The sequence below is a fragment of the Leopardus geoffroyi genome, chromosome E1 (assembly GCF_018350155.1).
Source record: "Leopardus geoffroyi isolate Oge1 chromosome E1, O.geoffroyi_Oge1_pat1.0, whole genome shotgun sequence".
NCBI lineage: Eukaryota > Metazoa > Chordata > Mammalia > Carnivora > Felidae > Leopardus > Leopardus geoffroyi.
The window spans coordinates 40480738-40500996 of NC_059330.1; the positions used below are offsets into that span (position 1 = coordinate 40480738).

Genomic DNA, 20259 nt, shown 5'->3' on the forward strand with positions numbered 1-20259 from the left:
AGACAGATGTGGAGGAGGCGAGGGCATCCCCACGGGGTGGGGTTGGGAGAATGGGCTGGAGGGCCCACGCTGGGACTCGGTCTCACCGGTTTGGGGAGCTGGCCTGGCAATGGGGAGACGCTGGCATCAGGGAGAGGCGGGAGGGGCTGGTGGCTGCCTAGGAAAGGAGAGCTGAGTAAGGGACACGGGGCTACAGGGCCTGGGCAACAGCCTGGACGTGGGGGGAGCACCTAGGCAGGAGCTGGGGACATCCCCATCACACCCACACTCTGTCTCGCCACCACACGCTCAGAGAAGCCACTCGCAGATGCACACTTAGACACACACAACACACGTCTTAAATGGCCACCCCTCAGGTCTCCCCTTCCCTCCTACCCAGCTCTATTTTCCTGTCTTGATTTATCAGACTAATCGTGTAACTTATTTATTGTAACACCTATTGCTTATTGCATAGCTCCCTGCTGGAACACAAGCTCCATGAAGGCAGGGTGCTTGGCCTGCTTGGCCCACTCTTGTATGCCCAGCAACCTACAGTGGGCTTAGCACATACTAGGTGCTCAATAAATATGTGCGGAGGGGCGCCTGGGTGGCTCAGTCGGTTGAGCGTCCAATTCCTGATTTCGGTTCAGGTCATGATCTCATGGTTTATGAGATCGAGCCCCGTGTTGGGCTCTGTGCTGACAGTGTGGAGTCTGCTTGGAATTCTCTCTCCCTCTCTCCGCCCCTACCCCACTTGTGCGTGCTCTCTCTCTCAAAATAAATAAACTTAAAGCAAACAAACGTGTGCTGAGTGAGCAAACCCCTCTAGAAACACATTCATGAATGCGCACACTCATGTGCAGAAATACAGTCACCCCCCCCAAACTGCCACAGACATTCTCAGACACAGGTACACAGGCTCACAGGCTCACACCCAGACCCACACGTCCACGCAGCACACAAGACACAGACCTTCTCGCTCCCGAACACACACCCTTTCAGACTCACACCCAGCTGTCCAGATTCCAAAGCTCCTACTCACAGCAGGCACGCTCCAGCGCATCCCAGCTCCCCTCCTCCGCAGTGCCAGCCCCAAGGGCAGCCCCTCCCAGAACCAGGGGGCGGGGCCTCGGTGGAAGCTGACAGCACAGCAGCTAGAAAGGGGTGGGGCGGGGCAGGGCCACCCCGGCACCCGGGAGCTCTGAGGAGACGCTGCCACTTTAGACCCACCTACGTGGAGAGAAGGGAGTGAGGTCACCGGTGCCCTCAGCCTTGACCCAGCCCTGCTGCAGCCCGACTCTGGCCTTCCTGTCTTTGTCTCCACCAAAGACCCAGGGGAGGGGTTTGGGGTGAGGCAGAGAGTCCTCCCGGGCACAGAGATGGGCAGGGCCCAGAACAGGTCCCCTGGCCCATCAGTAGGGAAGGCAGGGGTGTGGGCAGTGAGAACTGGGCCTTCCCAGCATCAGCTCCACCCTCCAGTAGCAAAAGAAGCCTCCTACAGCACCTTGCCCCCCGGGGCGGCCTGAAACATGGGGAATCGGGCAGAACTGTTACCTGCCTTGTCCTGGCCCAGGGTCCTTCTCCAGAGAGGCCCTTTTTGCCCCCACCTTCCCACTGTGGAACATGGGGAGGACGCTGGTGAGTCACAGCGCCGAACAGCCACCTGAAATCATCCTTACCTCTGCACCTCAGGACTCTCTGCCCCCCTGGGGCTGAAGCAAGATTGGGCAAGAGGACCTGGCAGTCCCAATGCCACCGTTAGGTCTCATGTTATCAGACTGTGTCCTTAGGGCCCCTCTGGCTGTTCCGACGGAGCCCCAACCTCTGCTGAGGAATGGGAGAATGGGCACACAGCAAGGCAGGGCTTGCTCGCTCAGACCCTAGAGAACCTGGGTCAGTAAATGCCTGAAAGTAAAAACCGGAAGTAAATGTCCTTAGCCCCCTCCCAACGCTCACCACACTCCCTGAGGGGAAGTAATGCTGGACTAGGAAAATACAGCACAACCCATGTTAGAAATCTGAAACCATCTTCCAGGGACCAGGAAAGGAACTGTGTGCTCACGCCCCCTGGTGGCAGATCTGCAATTGCACTCTGCTCTCACCACCACCCAGGGTCCCCCGAGGCCAAAACTGTGCCTTTGGCCCCCTCGCCCACCACTTATTTACAGATGAGAGGAGATGGACGCGGAGGGAGGCAAGGAAGGATCTGCACCCTCAGCCCAGGGGAGCCTGGAACCCAGGTGCTGCAATTCATTCAACAAGAAACTTTTATTGAGCACCCACTGCCAGCGTGCCAGAAACCGCTGGACTCCTGGTCCAGTGCTCTTCGTGACACTGGCTGCCCCTCTGCTGTCTCTGAAATTCAGGCTGAGACCCCAACTTGGAGGAGCAGGAACCTTCTTCAGGAGACTGTCTGGGTGAGGAGAGCCCTGGGGAGGAGGAAGGGCCATCAGCAGCTGTAGCACCACCAACTTGGGGTCCAGAGACCCAGAGAGACAGGAGGGACCCGGGGAGCAGCGCTCACAGGTGGGATCGGATGGGGCCTGGTCAGCTATGTCCATGTTACGTTTTTAATAAATAGTTCTTGCTGCTGCCCAGGCTGGTGAGGGTGGTCCCATTGGGCCCAGGCTTCCCCAGCAATTCAGGGGTGCAAGGGTAGCTCTCTTCTCATGCTAGTTCAGGCTCCAGCTCTGAAAAGGAAAAGAGGGAGCACCAGGTTAGTCCCCCCACCCACTCCCAAAGAGCATCTGGGGGCTGTCCTGGGGGCAAGGGGGCAGGCAGGAGTGAGGCTCCCTAGGACAGGTCTCAGCTGGTCCCGGCTCTGAGAAGGATGCCACCCCCTCACACACAAAGTGGGACAGGGTTGGCTAACAGGCTAGAAGCCCCCCGAGGCGGGAGGTCCTGGCGCTCCGACTGCCTCTGCAGCCCAGTATGTGGATCCTTCTGTGGCCAACCTCCATCCCAGGTCGCATCCCCACCCTCCACCCAGACTCGAGTCACTGACCGGCCTCCGCCTCATCACCCTTGGCATCCGGTTCCTGCCACCAGTCAGCATAGATGCCCTCCTCGTAGTCCCCCTCCCCCTCGAACTCGGCATCGGATGGGGGATCCTTGGGCTCTACAGGCGGCACTGTCTCTTCCAGTTCCATCTACAGCAGCCCCAGGGTAGGGAAAGAAAGGAGGTCACAGCAGGCACAAACCCAGGCCGGCTCCCTTCCTGGCCGAGGGGCCCCCCATCCCATCTCAGCCCCCAAAGCCCCTCCTTCCCCAGTCTCAAGATCCCACACAGGACTGATCTGAGGGTTTCTCCCACAAGGTCCCATTCCTAAACTGCCACTCCCCGCGCCGATGTATGGGGCTCCCCCCACAGAGAGTCAATGTTAGCGTAAGCACTGCTGTCTCCAAGGCCATCCTTTTAAGCATAAATTCCATAGCCATAGCGGATGCTGCTACTCCCTGCATGCTGTCTGCTCATGCAATTTCTTGGCCAGAAACACGGTTGCCCCCCCACCCCCACCCCGTGCCTGGATCGCGCTCGTTGACTCACCAATGCCAGGCATCAGCTCCAGGATTCAGCCCTGGCCGATGACCCTGGCTGGATCTGGAGCCCTCCTCTGGTGCCCCGTGCTGACCTCTCCCGAGCACTGTTTGTGCCTCTCCAACTAGACTGTGAGCTGCTTGAGAAGGGGACTGTACCTTTTCATCAACCTACCCCAGCCCCACACACTGTCTGGCAAACAGCAGGCCACAAATAAGTGTAATCAAAATGGCCACCATTCACCGAGCACCTGCTCTGGGCCAGCTCTGGGGAAGATGCTTTCCATACTTGATCTCATTTCACGGTCACCACAATGCTGTGACACCGCATCACCCTCCCCATTCGAGATGCAGGAACCGAAGTTCAAGAGCTACCTGAGACTTGCCTGGAGGCTGCCCAGCTGGTAAGCAGAGGGGCCAAGTCTGGCTGTCACCAAAGCCGGAGTGCAAACAGCGTAGCCCCTCCCCCATGTGTGATGAGTGGGGGCACGGGTGAGTGAACAAAGTGGGGGATGGATAAATAAAGAAGCGCCGAGCAGCCACACCTCACAGAAATTTGGACTCCCAAACCCTCATTCAGGATCAAGGGATCACACTTCAGTCCTTCCTTCCTGGCACCGGCATTCATTCATTCACTGGTTCATTCAAACTCAGTTTCCCGGTGCCAGCTCTGGGGCAGGTGCTGTGGAAAAGCTGGGGATAACCTGGTCCCCCGTCCCCAAAGCACGAGCCTCTGAGAGACTGGCTGGAGAAGGGATGGATCAGGGCTGCAAGTAACTCCGGGGCCAGGGAGGCACAGAGGGTCACAGTTGGTGTTGCAAGCCCGGAAGGCAGAGCCAGGACATGCAGGGAGGGCTTCCCGGAGGAGCTCCCACTTGAGCTGGGCTGGGGGAGTTATGTGGCAACATTCAGACACGCAGAGAAGGAGAGCATGAGAACACTGAGTGGGGAGCAAAGAGCAGGTATAGATAAGGAGCAGCTGACTGCCCCCGGAGGTAGGGCCGAGCTTTGGCACAGAGGCCCTCCAGGAAAAGATCAAGGGTCCCCGCCATGGCCCAGCCTAGAGAGCAGGTGGCCACTTACCTCATCATCTGGCTGCAGGTACATATGTGCGAACTCCAGCAGTTCCCGAAGCTCCGCTGTCTGATTGTGGTAGAGCGTGGCCTCCTGAGAGGAAGGGGGGGAAAGTGAGGTAAGCCAGAGCCTGCCGCCAGATGGCAGAGGAGCCAAGTTGGGATCTGGGTCCCCCCCCCGCCCCGCACGCTTTTTCAGCTCAAGGAGCAAGGAACAGGTATCAGTCACATGCTGACTGAAAAATCATAGCTGTTTGGAGAGGTTAGGGAGGATTGGGAGGGCTCTGTTAGAAAGAGCTCCTTAATCGATTAGCCATGTCTGCCACTAGTAAGGAAATCGAGGGTGGCACCATTGTGCCCCATGGCTGCCAGTCTTGCCCTAGATTCCCGGGGGTTTCCTTAGTGGGTCCAAGCTAGGGAGTCCCTGGGAAGGAGGGCAAAAGCCAGCAGTGAGAGTGGTGAGGGTGGGGAGGGGAGCAGGTGGTAATGGACGGGTATTTTTGCACCTCCCACAGCCTGGGTGCTGTGCTACCATTCTGTAGGTGAGGCAACGTATTCAGCAAGGATCAGTAATGTTCCCAGGCCCGTTCAGCGGGTGGGGCTGGCTTTGAACCCAGGACTCCAATCACCACCCATAGTCTTTCTTTTCACTTCCCACCCTGCCTTCCAAAGAAGCCAGGATTTTTTTTTTTTTAAAACACCTGTCCCAAGAGTGCCTCCAAAGGCAGTGCCCACCTCCCGGGGCTGGAAGTCCTCCTCCTCCAGGCCCCAGCGAGCCCGGTGGAAGCGGTAATACACCAGGTTCTGCTGCATGACACTGTCGTCAGGGTCGAAGAGCATGTAGCTGGCAGCACTGCGGGCGGCCTGGCGCACGTCATTCACTGCGGGCAGGACAGGAGTGAGGAGTAGCCCCCGCACTTCCCTGCCTTCAGGGACAAGCCCTTCCTAGACCGTCCCCCTTTCCCAATTCAGTCCAATGCTCCTGGCTCCCCAGCTGTCCCCCCCCCCCAGTATCTTTTGGCCCCTTCACCCCACCCAAATGATAATGCAAGCTAGAATGTACTGGGCACTTACCACGCGCCAAGCCCGTGTAACTCATTTAAGCCTCACCATTATCATCCCCAATATACAGACAAGAAATCCGAGGCACAGAGAGGTTAGGTAAACTGCTCAAGCTCACACAGCTGGAGAATAATGGCACTTGAGAATGAGAGCCCAGCAGCCTTGCCCTCAACGTCTTCACCAACGGACCCATGAATGGTCTCCTGGCCCCTTGGTCCTTAGCTCCTCCACTCCAACTCCAGCCTCCATCTGAATTTTGGCAGCTCTGCATGGCAAGAACTCTGGAGTTCGTCAATCCCGGCCCCCGTGGATGCCAGGCTCTCCCCCAGACGAGGAGAGCCATAAATCCTGGTGCTACTTTTCATTGGCCATGTGACTAATGGCCCCTTGAGCTCTATGAGCCTCAGTTTCCTCATCTGAAAAATGGGTCCCGTAATGTCAGCTGCAGGGGATGGGTGAAAGCACCAAGTGAGATCAACAGATGTGGTAGGCCTTTGTAAACTGTCGACTGTGGTGGAGTCGTTGGCTACCCATTTACCCAAGAGGTTTCTGAATTCTCCTAAAGTTGCTCTTTGTTCCTCCCCCTCCTCTCACCTGTTTGCCACCCCCAGCCTTCCCTGCCGTCACGCAGGGTCCTCACATATGAGGGACGGCTCCCCACGACGCTGTAACACTCTCAGGGCAATGCTTTCTCTTCCCCCGCCCCCCCCCCCCCCATCCCAAGCCCACCAGGATGCTCACACTTGTAGTAGGCAAACTGCAGGTAATGATACATGGTGGCCACGAACTTCTCCACGAAATAGCCGCCCACGTTGGGGGTCAAGTTGGCCTCACAGTCCACCTTGCACTGCAGGGACTCTGCAAAGAGATCTAGGGGGTGGGAGGCAGCGGTGAGGAGCTGGTGCCTGCCCAGCCGATGCCACCACAGGAGATAAGGCCAGTAAAGACTTGGCTCAGGTTACAAAGGGCAGTGCTGAGGGCAACTACTGTGGCCTGGGCCGCCTTACCACCCCCGCAGCTCAACCCCCACCCCAAAACCGGAGGGAGTTGGGGCATTCTGAGGCAGATGAGGTTTGGAGGTGGGAAGCCTAGGTAGAGAAGCTCAGGAGAGTTCTTTCTGTCCCCGCTGAGGCACCCCGTGGTCAGGGATCCCTAACCAGGTGCGATTTCTGGCCACAAACTGCCTTCTGCACACACCTGCTGGGCTGTTTCTGTACACGACCACGGCACCTTTGCACCTGTACTGCCCTCCGCCTGAGGCCTGTGAAACCAACGTCCTCAGGCCTTTTTGGGATGTCACCACCTCTCTGCACCAACGCCTAGCACCTTGGACACTCAGGACTGTAGCCTTTCTCACTGACTGAAGACTCCCAGGGCAGGGATAACACCTTACTTCTGTGCACCTCCCAAGAACCTCCTGGGTGCTCCATACACGCGTATGGGATGAATACTTACAGGTTAAGAGGCCTTAGGAGCGCTGGGAAGCAGGGCCCTGTGGGTGAGAGGGTCACCCACAGGGATCTGGAGGGGGAGGGGAATACCTGCTATGGCCGGGTAGAAGTCCTTGAAGTCCACCTGCTCGTGGGCCCCCTCACAGCCAGCCAGACACCGGGCAAAGACGGACAGGTACTCAGCCAGGGCCCGCTCCATGTCCTCGGTGCTGCTGCGGAAGTCTCCACTGTTGTAGAGCTTCACGGCCCTGAGGAACACCGCCTAGAGGGGTGCGTCAGAGGGGTCAGGGAGACCCCCAACACCTCCCCTCCGGTACAAGCCCCACGGGGGGCGGGGGGACGGTGGTCAGGAAGGAGCGTCAGGGCCAGCCCTACCCCTCCAGCCCACCTCATAGGGCTGCGCCTCCAAGTCCGTGAAGGGCTCCTCGGCGGCGTCCAGCAGCCCCCGGTAGTAGCTGAGATACTTGGCGGTTAGCTCGTGCTTCGGGTTCCTCTGGAGGAAGGTGTAGGCCGCGGCCGCAGCCTTCTCCAGCCGGTTAGCCTGCGGGACAGGGACAGAGAGGGTCGGAAGGGCCAGAGATCGAAGCCCTGAGTGCACAAGGGGGCTTGGCTGTCCTTGGTTGTGCGATCGATGCTGCTCCGAGACCGGGCGGAATCAGATGCCGGCTCCGAACGACGCGCCCCAGCTGCGCCCAGGAGACGAGGCGGGGCAGGGGGCGCCAGGGGCGAGGGGCACCCGGCCTAGGGGGGCGAGGTGGGACGGTGGCTCCAGGACCGGGGGCGCGGCGGGGCTGGAGGAGGGCGAGGCAGGGCGGGAGGATCCGGGACTGGGGGAGCCCGGGTGGGGCCGGTGGGTCGCGGGGTGGGGGGGGGGTGGGGCGCAGGGGAAGGCACCCACCTTGAACAGCGCGTAGTGCAGGTACTGGTAGGGCAGGCGGCTCTGGAAGTCGCGCAGCAGCTGCCGCGGCGGGTAGGGCACCTGGAAGGCGGGCAGCGTCCGCTTGCAGCGCCGCAGACAGGCGGCGCGTTCCAGGACGTGGCCGAAGAGCCGCAGCTCGCGGGCCCACTCGTCGCCGCGGCCGCCGTCGGGGCCGGGCTCGAGCCCCGGGAAGGAGGCCGCGGGCGGCGCAGGGCCGCTGCAGTTGGCGTGGCAGAAGGCCTCGCTGTCCCGCAGCAGCCGGTGCAGCCGCAGCGCCGCCTCGAGGTAGCGCGCGCTCTCGCGCCAGCTCTCGCCCTCGTACTGCTCGAGCGCGTGCCCGTAGGCCGCGGCCAGGGGCATCAGGTCCTCGGGCGGGAAGCCCCGGAAGCTGTACTTCTCGTACTGCCCCGCGGCGCTGCCCAGCAGCAGCCACAACAGCCCCCACGCCGCCCGCCCCATGGCCGCGCCGCGCCGGCCGGCTCTCCCGGGCCGAGGAGGCGTCCAGGCCGCGCGGGCGGGCGGGGGCGCCGAGGGGGCCGGGCGGGGGCGCCCGCTGGGTCTTAGCGCCGGGCAGCGACGGCAGGAGGGCGGAGTCGAGGTCTGGGTCAGCTCTCCCGAGGGGCACAGGGCCCACCCGGGCCCTGAAGCCCCTACGTTGGCCGACCTCCTGTCCTTTGGGGGGGGGGGGGGTCTTCCCCTTGACAGATGGTAAGTGGGTGGAGGAACGCTTCCCGCAGGGAAGGGGACCCGCAAAGCCCCTCCGCACGCAAAGACAGTCCCCCACCTTAAGATCAAGACATTGAGGGAGCGCCGCCTCCACCACTCTGCCCAAACCTTGGCATCTGGTCTTCTTTCCATTACAGAGTCCCTCCTGCTCCTTCTCCGCCCCTAGCCCCGAAGCAGTCACTTCTAGTGTCCCTCCGCTCCAGTCCGCGACTCGGAGGCGCACTCCTGGTTTCACCCCGCACACATCACTCTAGCTGCCGCCCACCTATGTCCATTCCCGCGCGGGATCGTCCTGACTGTCCAGCTTTTGCGGGACCACGCAGCTCGATCCTGGAGAGGCCATCGCTGAGACAGTGGGGATGTGGGGCGGGGGGAGTACCGAGACACCCCCTTAGATTCTGGAGCCTCACCAGCCACCTGGAGAGGCCTAGATTTGGGGAGGAGGCCAACGAAAGAAACAAGGGATACTTCAGTCCGGCTTTAGGACCCAGGGGTTCGGGAAAAAAAGACACTGAACTTTTTTCTTTTTTTCTTTCTTTTAATGGGGGTCAGCTCCAACTTCTCCGCTTTCCCGAACCTCCCTCCCAGGCTGAGGCCCCAGGACGCTGAGCCCCGGGAAATAGGGAGGGGGGATCTGGATCTGGAGTTCTTTGTGGTGCATTCCTGGACTCCTACACTCAGCCTTGCCCCCTCCTCCCATTCCACCCTCCGTCCTCCGCCCCGCCAGCTCTTTCTCCCCTGCCCCCATTCCACGTGGACTAGCCAGGGCGGGGGTGGGGACCAAGGACAGGAAGGGGGGGAGCCAGCTCCGGGAGGAGGGGGAAAGGAGGTTGTCGGCGGCGACTCCCTCGCTCGCCCTCATTGCCGGCGGTCCCAGCTCCAGGCACTATGTTCCGCACGGTGCCCCCCAGCCGCACCTTCCTCCGGCTCCCCCTGCTGCAGTTGTTGCTGCTGCTGGTACAGGCAGTGGGGAGGGGGCTGGGCCGTGCTAGCCCGGCCGGGGGCCCCCTGGAAGATGTAGTCATCGAAAGGTACCACATCCCCAGGACCTGTCCCCGGGAAGTGCAGATGGGGGACTTTGTTCGCTACCACTACAACGGCACTTTCGAGGATGGCAAGAAGTTTGACTCCAGGTAATGGGTTGGGTGCCCTCAGACTCGCCCCTCCCCTTGGGGCCAGGCTATCTCTATCCTGGGGATCCCTAATTGCCCTTTTAGGATGTGTCTGCATCCCCTACTTACTCCATGATCTCCTAAACCCTAACACAGCACCCTGAGGCTGGGGGCTCCCAGACATCCATCTTCCCAAAGGTTTCCCTGCCCTTAATTTCAAACCCTCACCTCTTAAAGGACCCCAGTTCCTTTCACAACAAACTCCCCACATTCCCCAAAGTGTTTGATGATCAAGGTGAACTGCTCTATTTACTCAACAGTGCTTTATTTAAAGACATGGCAGGGAGGAGGTTCTGGTCCCCAGCGTTGGGGGGAAGGGCATGGTCCCTGATGCATGTGAATCCTCCAGTGGTCTCAGCCTGGGACCCCCTCCCTTTCCACCCGGGCTGAATCCCTTCTGGTTCCAGCCCCAGGTTTCAGTGCCTTTGTAACCAGAGAAGAGTCAATAGAACTTTTTTGGAGGCGGTGGGGGTTATAAGCAACCAGCATGTTAAAGAAGGGTGAACATTGTAAGACAGCAGGATGGATCTAGGGCATAGCTCCGTGTAGGACAGATAGGGACCCTATCTGTCTACGTGTCACATGGCTGGGCATTGCCCCCCTGGGCTCCCGGAGGGTTCTCGTACCTCCCTCTCTGGGTCTCCCTGCACCACCGCCCCCCCACCTCCCTCCATCTTAGCTCTGCCAGGCCAGTGCTGCCACCCATCTTGCCAGGCTTGGGGTTCAGATCCGATCAGGCCTTTTAGTCTGCTCTGGCAAGTCACTTTTGTTGGTGGGGGCAGGGCAGGGCTGTTCCGTTAAACCTCAGGTCCCAGTCACACCGCATCCTTAGAAGTCAGTCCCTCTTAGACCCTTTCCCAAAGCACACAACTCAGCCCACGGGAAATTAGCTTCCATGGCTTTGGAAGGCAGGCAGTGTGTTAAGAACTTGAACTCCAGAGTCCAAGACCTTGGGTTCAAATCCAGCCAATGACCGTGGACAAGGAATTAGGCCTCTTTAAGCCTCATGTTCCTTATCTGAAAAAATGGAGATGAAAAACAATCTGGAAAATTAAGTCCTCCCTTCCTAAGGCAGATAATAGGGCTTAAGCAAGATGATGAATGAAAGAACTCCACATAGTGCCTGCAAATACCAAGGCAAGTTCAGGGAACATTAGCCTTGACTCTGGGGAGGACTGGGTGCCCTTATCATGTTTAACTGGTAGGGACTTTGTGCAGCGCTTGGGCCCTCACAAGAGCACCGTGAAGGAAGCAGCTCAGTGGGCAGAATGAGGTGTGGACAGTGGCCAGAAGCACCGCCCAAGCCAGGGAGGGGTTGAGAGCAGGGGATGACTTCCTTGGTGGGACTCTAGGAGCCAGACTGGCCCCAGTTTGTGCACTGCTGAGCTTGGAAGACTTTCCTAACCCCTTAACCCCTTTGATCAAAATGAAAATCTCTCAGGGCGCCTGGCTGGCTCAGTCAAAAGAACATGCATCTCTTGATCTTGGAGTCATGAGTTCGAGCCCCATGTTGGAGGTAAACATTACTAAATAAATAAATAAATAAATAAATAAATAAACTTGAAAAAAAATAAAATAATTTAGGGGTGCCTGGGTCAGTTAAACATCCAACTTTGGCTCAGGTCATAATCTCATGGTTCGGTTCTTTTTTTTTTTTTTTTAACGTTTATTTATTTTTGAGACAGAGAGAGACAGAGCATGAACAGGGGAGGGGCAGAGAGAGAGGGAGACACAGAATCCGAAACAGGCTCCAGGCTCCGAGCTATCAGCACAGAGCCCGACGCGGGGCTCGAACTCACGGACCGTGAGATCATGACCTGAGCCGAAGTCGGACGCTTAACCGACCAAGCCACCCAGGCGCCCCTCAGTTCTTTTTTTTAATGTTTCTTTTCTTTTCTTTTTTCTTTTCTTTTCTTTTCTTTTCTTTTCATTTTTGAGAAGGAGAGAGGGCACAAACGGGGGAGGGGCAGAGAGAGAGGGAGACAGGATTTGAAGCAGGCTCTGTGCTGAGAGCCTGTCGCTGTGGCTGGGCTCCAACTCACGAATCATGAGATCATGACCTGAGCCGAAGTTAGAGGCTTAACCGACTGAGCCACCCAGGCGCCCTTCTTGGTTCAGTTCTTGCAGAGCCCTCTAAGGATCTTCTGTCTCCCTCTCTCTCTGCCCCTCCTCTTCTCCACTCCCCCACTCTCACGTGTGCATGTTCTCTCAAAAATAAACAATTAAAACAGTAAAAAATAAAATAATAGAAACAAATTTTAGGGGCGCCTGGGTGGCTCAGTTCGTTGAGCATCCGACTTGGGTTCAGGTCATGATCTCGCGGTTCGTGACTTCAAGCCCCACGTTGGGCTCTATGTTGACAGCTCAGAGCCTGGATCCTGCTTTAGATTCTGTCTCCCTTGATCTCTCTGCCCCTCCCCCATCTGTGCGCACTTTCTCAAAAATAAATAAACATTAAAAAAAATTGTTTTAAATACAAATCTCCCATCCTCCCTTAACTTCTGAAAACTTAAAACTGTAGCTAAAAGCAAATAAAAGCCTGGCGTGCCTGGGTGGCTCAGTTAGTTGAGCCTCTGACTCTTGATTTGGGCTCAGGTCATGATTCCAGGGATGTGGGATCAAGCCCCACATCAGGTTCTGCACTGAGCATGGAACCTGCTTGAGAGTCTCTCTCTTTCCCTCTCTCTCTCTCTGTCTCTCCCTCTGCCCCTCTCCCCAGCTCTCTCTCTCTAAAATTAAAAAAAAAAAAAAAAGCCAATAAAAGTCAAGAGATACAGGGGCGCCTGGGTGGCTCAGTCGGTTGGGCGACCGACTTCAGCTCAGGTCATGATCTCACAGTCCGTGAGTTCGAGCCCCGCATCGGGCTCTGTGCTGACAGCTCGGAGCCTGGAGCCTGTTTCAGATTCTGTGTCTCCCTCTCTCTCTCCGACCCTCCCCCATTCATGCTCTCTCTATGTCTCAAAAATAAATAAACGTCAAATAAAAAAAAAATTAAAAAAAAAAGTCAAGAGATACAAACTTCCAATTATAAAATAAATAAGTCATGGGGATATAATGTATAGAAAATAGTATTGTATTAACTTTGGACAGTGACAGATGTTAACTACACTTATTACGCAGTAAGTATGATCTCATATGTAAATGTCAAATCACTTTGTTGTACACCTGAAACTAAATCTTGTATGTCGATTATACTGCAACAAAAAGTAATAAATAGAAGTAAAATAAAATAAAAATGAAAGCCATGGCAATTTTAGAATAGGTCTTTCCAAAATTGGAAACCAATCCCTACCCTCAGTCAGCTCTGCTTCCCCCTCCTTTCCCTGGAAAAGCCATTGGTGCAGTGGCACAAACACAGAGTTCAGCAGACTGCATATTAGCTGTGTGACCTTGGGCAAGTCATTCAGTCTCTTGTCTCAATTTTTGTCATAAGGAAAATGAAAACAGGGACACCCGGGTGGCTCAGCTGGTTAAGCGTTCAACTTCAGCTCAGGTCATGACTTGTCTGTCGGCCTGGAGCCCACTTCCGATCCTCTGTCTCCCCCTCTCTGCCCTCCCCTGCACACGCTCTCTCTCAAAAATAAATGTAAAATTTTTTTTCAGAACAATGAAAACAGTAATGCCCATTTCACAGGGGAAAGGATTAAGTAGGTGATTGTAAAAGAGGCTAAGCATTTATCTGGCACATCGTCAATGCTCAATAACTGCTCCCTTCCCCTTTATGCCTTACTTAGCACCCCTTTGCTGTCAGCAGATGGTGGTAGCTCCCAGGCCTGCACAGCCCTCCCTTATCCCGGGCAAATAAAAGCTCCTGGCCTCCTGGGGGACTCCTCTTGTGTAACAGCCCATCTTGTTAAGGTGGGAGTCATGGCTGACCTAGGGGGAGGCGTGAAGACGAGACAGGAGCATGTGGACCTACACCTGTGATAGGGAGGGGGCTTGAGTGTGTGTGTGTGTGTGTGTGTGTGTGTGTGTGTGTGTGCGCGCGCGCACCTGTGCATGTATGCGATCAAGGCCCGAGGCCAGTGTCTCCCATCTGTTTCCGCCCTCCCCCAGCTATGACCGAAGCACCTTAGTGGCCATCGTGGTGGGCGTGGGGCGCCTCATCACCGGCATGGACCGAGGCCTCATGGGCATGTGTGTCAACGAGCGGCGACGCCTCATTGTGCCTCCCCACCTGGGCTACGGCAGCATCGGTGTGGGTGAGAAGGGTCGGGGCACCCGCACGGGGATGGAGGAGACAGGAGTCAGAATCGAGGACCCCAGGGCCAGAAAACTGAAGCGCGGAGCAGGAGAGCGACTTGCCCAAGGTCACACTGAATATGCAGTGTGGATAGTGGCAGGTCTGGGACTAGAATTTCAGTCCCCTGGCCCTGGAGTCGGGGGAAAGGCGATGACAAGGCCCTGGGTGGGATCCAAGCTTGACTAGGGAGAAGGGGCACTAGGAGTGGTGGAGGGAGGGGCCGAGCTGGACATTCAAATGTCCATTCCACCCACCACCGTGGGGCTGCAGCAAATGTGGTACCGCCTCTGATACAAGGTAAGGGCCGGAGGGAGTCCTGGGGCCCTAGGGACCGTGGCACGGCGAGGGGTCTGGGGGAGCTGCACCGAACATGAGCTGTGGCTGCTGGACCCTCACAGCGGGGCTCATTCCCCCGGATGCCACCCTGTACTTCGATGTGGTCCTGCTGGATGTGTGGAACAAGGCAGACACTGTGCAGGTGAGCACCTTGCTGCACCCAGCCCACTGTCCCCGCACGGTCCAGGACAGCGACTTTGTCCGCTACCACTACAATGGCACGCTGCTGGATGGCACTGCCTTTGACACCAGGTGAGGGCTGGAGGGAGTCCTGGGGGGCCGGGGACTCTGTGGCATGATGTGGAGGGTGTCCGGGTCCCATCCGGCCTCTCCCATCTCCAGCAGCATCACTTCTACCTCATTCTCTGCAGCTACAGTAGGGGCGGCACTTATGATACCTACATCGGCTCTGGCTGGCTGATCAAGGGCATGGATCAGGGGCTGCTGGGCATGTGTCCTGGAGAGAGAAGAAAGATCATCATCCCTCCGTTCCTGGCCTATGGCGAGAAAGGCTATGGTGAGGGCAGACAGGGACTCGGGGATTCCTCAGAAGAGGGCTGCCGTATACAGTTGTTCAGGTTGTGTACTGCACAAGGGCACTCAGCCAAGGAGGCAAGTAGGGTAGGGGTGAAATCTAGCTCTTGGTGGTGATCTCACTAAGAAGGGGTGCTTTATTCTGATTCACACAATCATTTAGGATGGGCTGGTGGTGGCCCGGGGGAAAATCCAGCTCACGCCTTACAGGGAGAGCAAGAAACAGGGCTGCTGAGGGTATGGAAAGGTCTCTGGAGAGCAGAATTAGCACCTTTTTACAGGGTGCCCACATGGGCCTTCCTGAGTCAAGAAGGAGCCCTGGTTTGTACCACTCCGGTTGTACCACTTGTATGGTTCAAGTCTATCCCTTCCCCAGGGACTGTGATCCCCCCACAGGCCTCCCTGGTCTTCCACGTGCTACTGATTGATGTCCACAATCCGAAGGACACCGTCCAGCTGGAGACACTGGAGCTACCTCCTGGCTGCGTCCGGAGAGCTGTGGCTGGAGACTTCATGCGTTACCACTACAATGGCTCACTGATGGACGGCACCCTCTTTGATTCCAGGTGTGTGGTTGGTTGCGGGGGAGGCAGGAGGAAGGCCCAAGAAGCTGAGGCAGGATCTGGGGTCACCCGGGCCGCAGCTGGAGGTGGCTCCATCCTGCCTGGAAGGGCAGGGGCCCCTTTGACCCCCTGGCCCGCCCTCCCCGCCCTGTATTGCAGCTACTCCCGCAACCACACCTACAACACCTATGTGGGGCGGGGCTACATCATCCCAGGGATGGACCAGGGGCTGCAGGGCGCCTGCATGGGGGAGCGCCGGAGGATCACCATACCCCCCCACCTCGCCTATGGGGAGAACGGGACTGGTAGGCATGTCCCTGTGCTCGCGGTCACCGCCTTGGCAGCTCCACGGACTGCCCCCCCCTCCTCCCCAGCACAGGGCCGGTCCAGCCACCGCTCTGCCCCTCTCGCCGCGAAACCCATCACCCACCCACCTTCTGCCACACAGATTCCATCCTTTTCTCCAGGGGCCCTCCCCTCATTTCTCCCTTCAATCCTGGAGAAGGGCAGCCGACTCCTGAGCTGGGGAGGCGGGGGTGGCTATGGGAGGACAGAAACAGTGTAGTCCTAGGAAGCAAAGAAAGCTGGACTTGACTTATGCTAACTACCTTGGATGTAAATTGAAAAATAAATAAGTTATTAATAAAAAAGAGAAAAGAAAGAAAAAGATGATTGAAAAAGGAAAAGAAAAAAAAGAAAGAAAGAAAGCACCTGGACTTGAGACCCAGCTCTGCTGGAAGCCTCAGTGTCCTCACCTGTAAAATGGGACTAAGGACATTGACCAACAGGGTAAGTTACCGGGAGGTTGCGAGACGATGTGTGTAAAGGGCTTTCTAACTGGCATCGCCCTCCCCTCCCCTCCCCTGCCCCTCGCCCCCACAAGAGGTACTGAAGAAGAATTGACCCTGGGGACGAACACCCCATCCCATCCTCGTTGGAAAACACAGGGCGGGGAAGGTCTAGGGGCCTCCGTGGAGGCCTGAGCAGCCCCTCCTGGATTCTGAGCCGATCCACTCCCCGTTCTGGCCCCAGGAGACAAGATCCCTGGCTCCGCGGTGCTGATCTTTGACGTCCACGTCATTGACTTCCACAACCCTGAGGATCCAGTGGAAATCAAGATACTGTCCCGGCCCCCTGAGACCTGCAACCAGACCACCAAGTCTGGGGACTATGTTCGCTACCACTACAACTGCTCCCTGCTGGATGGCACCAAGCTCTTCTCCTCGTGGGTCCGGGGCGGGGCCAGGGCTGGGCAGGTGGGTGGGCCCAGGCGTGGGGAGTCCCCCAGCACCTCCACTCATGCTTCCCCCATAAGTTCCCATCCAGCGAGCGTGGGGTGGGGCACGAGGAGCTGAGACTCTTTACTGGCGGGACTGGAAGGGTGAGGCTGGCAGTCTGGAGGTCTGTTTGTGGAGGGGAAACCAAAGCAGGGAGAGGGGAGCCCTCCAGGCTACACTTCAGGGGCAGCGGCAAGACGGGGAGGGCGCCCCATCTCTGAACTGTCGGTCCCACGCTCTGCTGTGTGGGGCGGGCACCGGAAGTGACTGGGAAACGGGGAGGGCCGGGCTCCCTAGGGTGTGAACCTGCCTGGGACGAGGATGGGTGCCGAACTGGGAATCTGCTCTCCCCCCGCCCCAGCCACGACTACGGGGACCCCCAGGAGGCTACCCTGGGGGCCAATAAGGTGATCGAAGGCCTGGACACGGGCCTGCAGGGCATGTGTGTGGGAGAGAGGCGGCAGCTCGTGGTGCCCCCGCACCTGGCGCACGGAGAGAGCGGAGGTGAGGGGCAGACTGGTCCTTTGCCCCCGCCCGCCTTGGGCCTGGGCGGTTGGTGGGAGGAGTGAGGGAAGCCTTCCCAATGGTTCTGTAAACATCCCGTGTGCCCAGTAGGGGAAACTGAGGCGTGTGGGCTAGGGAGCACACTGGGCTCAGACCCTGGCCTGATCGGGACGCTTTCCTTCTGTCCTCCCTCCCTCCAGCCCGGGGTGTCCCGGGCAGCGCAGTGCTGCTGTTTGAGGTGGAGCTGGTGTCTCGGGAGGAGGGGCTGCCCACCGGCTACCTGTTTGTGTGGCACGAGGACCCTCCTGTCAACCTGTTTGAAGGCCTGGACCTCAACAAGGATGGCGAGGTCCCCCCGGAGGAGGTGGGTGAGGAGCTCACTCCGTGCGGTCACCCCAACAGAAACCACCACCCCGTGTGGTGGCATGAAGCAAACACAGTCTACGTCTGTTGTCCTGTCTGTGCCTGTTTCTGCCCTTGCGCTGGGTCACTGTGCCTTAGGTCCCCTGTCCCTGCCTCTTCTTCATGCAACCCACCCCACCCCCCCAGTGCTGCCTGTCCTCCACACCCACCCTCTGCCTGGGCCCCACCCGGGCCCCCAGCACCTGCTTTTCTCTCCTCTGTGCCTCCCTGTGCCCCGGGGCCTTTCCCAAGGCCACCCACCGCCACTCAGGCGAGACCCTCACTCCCCTCTCCCCTCGGCTGTCTTGGCTCCTAGTTCTCCGCCTTCATCAAAGCTCAAGTCAGTGAGGGCAAAGGACGCCTCATGCCTGGGCAGGACCCAGAGAAGACCATAGCAGACATGTTCCAGAACCAGGACCGCAACCAGGATGGCAAGATCACTGTCGAGGAGCTCAAACTGAAGTCAGACGAAGACCAGGAGCGAGTCCATGAGGAGCTCTGAAGGGCAGGGGCCTGGGCCCAAATGCAAAGGCCCACTTCTCGGGGGGGGTGGGGGGACAGTGGGCGGTGGGGCTGACCTTCCAAGGGTCACCGTCCCCTGTGCTGGCATGTTGGCTGGGAGCATCTAAAAAGTGGTCAGAGATGACTCTGGTCTTGCCACCAGCCCGAGAGTAAAATCCACAGCACAGACCTCTATTCAGGTTTTCTCTTCCCACCCCACACCCCTCACTTACAAGTTTTGGAGTCACAAAGCCAATCCGGTGATTGGTGGAGTCTAGGGGCTGGATGCGGCCACTGCTGGCCCCTCACCCATACCTCCCCTCCGCATCACCATACAATGAACACGGCCAGCCGAGCTCACCATTTCATTTCCCCAAGCTTCCCTTTTATCTGTACTTTTCCTTGCTGTCCCCAAGCACCCCCCTACAGCCCCCATTTCTGTGTCGAAGCAGCTCCCAGGAGTATGAACCAGGACTGTCCAGACCCTCAGCCTTCCTCTCTCAGTTCTGGCTGGCTTCTAGGAAGGGCCTCCCCCCTTACTTGTTCCCCCACACCTATCCCATCCCCCCTCACTCCATCCAGTAGCAGGCTGAAGGCCCCTGGGGTGCTGCAGTCAGGGCTGGGTTTGCGTTGCCTTTCATCCCTAAGGAAGGCTGCTTTCTCGAAGGGACAGAGAACCGGAAGAGTAGGAAGGGTAACTACTGGGATGGGTCTTAGGGCTATGAAATCCTTGGGAAATCCTGGTTTCAGGGCAGAGTTAAACTTGGAAGAGGGGCTCGTTTGGGGTGAGAGGGGAGTGGACAGAGCTCTGCACACTCAAAAGGCTAAATTGGTGTCAGATCCCTTTCTCCTTTGTGCCAAATAAAAGACTAAACGAAACACCTCAGGCTGTGCTCTTTCCTTGTGTGTATGGCGGGGAGGCCCTCAGACCCAAAGATTGGGGAAGAAAGGGGAACAAAGCGGGCCGTCTCTTCATACCTCATCAGCTCAAGATACTGTATCCCTCGGTCTCAGCCTCCTGCCCCTTGAGGCCTAACCGGGGCCCTCCCCAAGGAAAGGGACCCCCAGTCTGCCGGAGGGAGGGTGCAGAGTGGGCATCTACAAAGGGGCCTGCCAGGAAGGTGTGGAGAGATGATCCGGGTCTCCTAACCATCCCAGCTGAACAAAGAGGTGGTCCCTGACCTCAAACATGACTCAGGGGTTAGATCAAACCGCACAGGTCAGAATCCTCTCTTCCATGTAAACTGTTCCAGTACTCAGCTATCCCCACCTCTCCTTGCTCCTGGCAGCCAGCCTTTCCCACCTGCCGGATCCACCCTCCTGCCTAAAGGAAAGGTAACAGAGTTGCAGTCTGCAGGCCATCTGCCCCTCACCTGCCTGGCTGGACTCTGGCCAGTGCAACAAAAATGACCTGAGCCAAGAGAGGACAGGGGAGCCGGGGAAGCTTGGGAGAGAAAAAGTTGGTGCTGGACTCCCTGGACCGACCTGTCCCCACAAGCACCTGTTTCTTATCCAGCACCCTGAGACACAGGACTTCTCTTCCCATGGCCAGTAATAGACACTCCTGGACCCAAAGCATCCAGAAGGCACCTCCGGATCTGACGGTGGCTACAGACCTGGCCTCGCATAGTAACTGCCCCCTTCCCAGAAGCTAACAGGCCTGCCCTGAACTGTAGCCCGTTTGAAGGCATGATGCAGAAGAAACAGTATGGCTTGGGTCAGGAACACTCAAATCCTGGCTCTAGCTCCTAGCTATGGAGTTTGGGCAAGTTTCTGGTCTTCTTGAAGCCACCCGGAAATGAGAAGTATGCCTGCTTTCAGGGACCTTGTAAAGGATTAAATGGCACGCACCTACAGCAAGCACTACCTGTCCCTTCGGACCTGCAGGTAAACGCAAGTGTCCCACAGCCAGCATCCTCTGCAGCAGGATGAGGGGGTGAATCTCTCGGAGGACAGGCTAAAACAATGCCGGGTGAAACT

General features: G+C 57.7%; 2 protein-coding genes across 3 annotated transcripts; one reads left to right on the forward strand and one right to left on the reverse strand.

Annotated features, from left to right (window-relative positions):
• Nucleotides 1-2228: 2228 nt before the first annotated feature.
• Nucleotides 2229-8558, reverse strand: P3H4 (prolyl 3-hydroxylase family member 4 (inactive)). Of its 2 annotated transcripts, XR_006714978.1 has the most exons (9): nt 8001-8525; nt 7491-7643; nt 7193-7364; nt 6393-6521; nt 5325-5470; nt 4600-4683; nt 2984-3128; nt 2504-2669; nt 2229-2408 (listed from the first exon to the last, which is right to left on the reverse strand). XR_006714978.1 is itself a non-coding variant. In XM_045488868.1 (8 exons), the coding sequence occupies exons 1-8, from the start codon at nt 8478-8480 to the stop codon at nt 2647-2649; spliced, it is 1332 nt and encodes a 443-aa protein (XP_045344824.1). In that variant the 5' UTR covers nt 8481-8558; the 3' UTR covers nt 2229-2646. The 2 variants fall into 2 exon arrangements, 1 of the variants encoding a protein (XP_045344824.1); XM_045488868.1 differs by having other exon boundaries at nt 2229-2669; nt 8001-8558.
• A 59-nt stretch (nt 8559-8617) lies between these two features.
• On the forward strand, nt 8618-19154 carry FKBP10 (FKBP prolyl isomerase 10). Its single transcript, XM_045488867.1, has 11 exons — nt 8618-8729; nt 8885-9880; nt 13976-14121; nt 14561-14750; nt 14870-15015; nt 15409-15598; nt 15755-15900; nt 16628-16820; nt 17234-17376; nt 17577-17740; nt 18095-19154. The coding sequence occupies exons 2-11, from the start codon at nt 9636-9638 to the stop codon at nt 18278-18280; spliced, it is 1749 nt and encodes a 582-aa protein (XP_045344823.1). The 5' UTR covers nt 8618-8729; nt 8885-9635; the 3' UTR covers nt 18281-19154.
• Nucleotides 19155-20259: the final 1105 nt, after the last annotated feature.

What these genes read in the sequence shown, in the direction of transcription:
- P3H4 (XM_045488868.1), bottom strand. Translation starts at nt 8,480, where the DNA reads ATGGGGCGGGCGGCGTGGGGGCTGTTGTGGCTGCTGCTGGGCAGCGCC. An exon ending in CTTCTACCCGGCCATAGCAG is followed by an intron (nt 6,522 to 7,192) that starts GTATTCCCCTCC and finishes CCCACCCCCTAG; the next exon opens with ATCTCTTTGCAGAGTCCCTG. An exon ending in GCAGTTTGCCTACTACAAGT is followed by an intron (nt 5,471 to 6,392) that starts GTGAGCATCCTG and finishes TCCTGCCCGCAG; the next exon opens with TGAATGACGTGCGCCAGGCC.
- FKBP10 (XM_045488867.1), top strand. Translation starts at nt 9,636, where the DNA reads ATGTTCCGCACGGTGCCCCCCAGCCGCACCTTCCTCCGGCTCCCCCTG. An exon ending in CTACGGCAGCATCGGTGTGG is followed by an intron (nt 14,122 to 14,560) that starts GTGAGAAGGGTC and finishes GGACCCTCACAG; the next exon opens with CGGGGCTCATTCCCCCGGAT. An exon ending in GGCACCCTCTTTGATTCCAG is followed by an intron (nt 15,599 to 15,754) that starts GTGTGTGGTTGG and finishes CCTGTATTGCAG; the next exon opens with CTACTCCCGCAACCACACCT.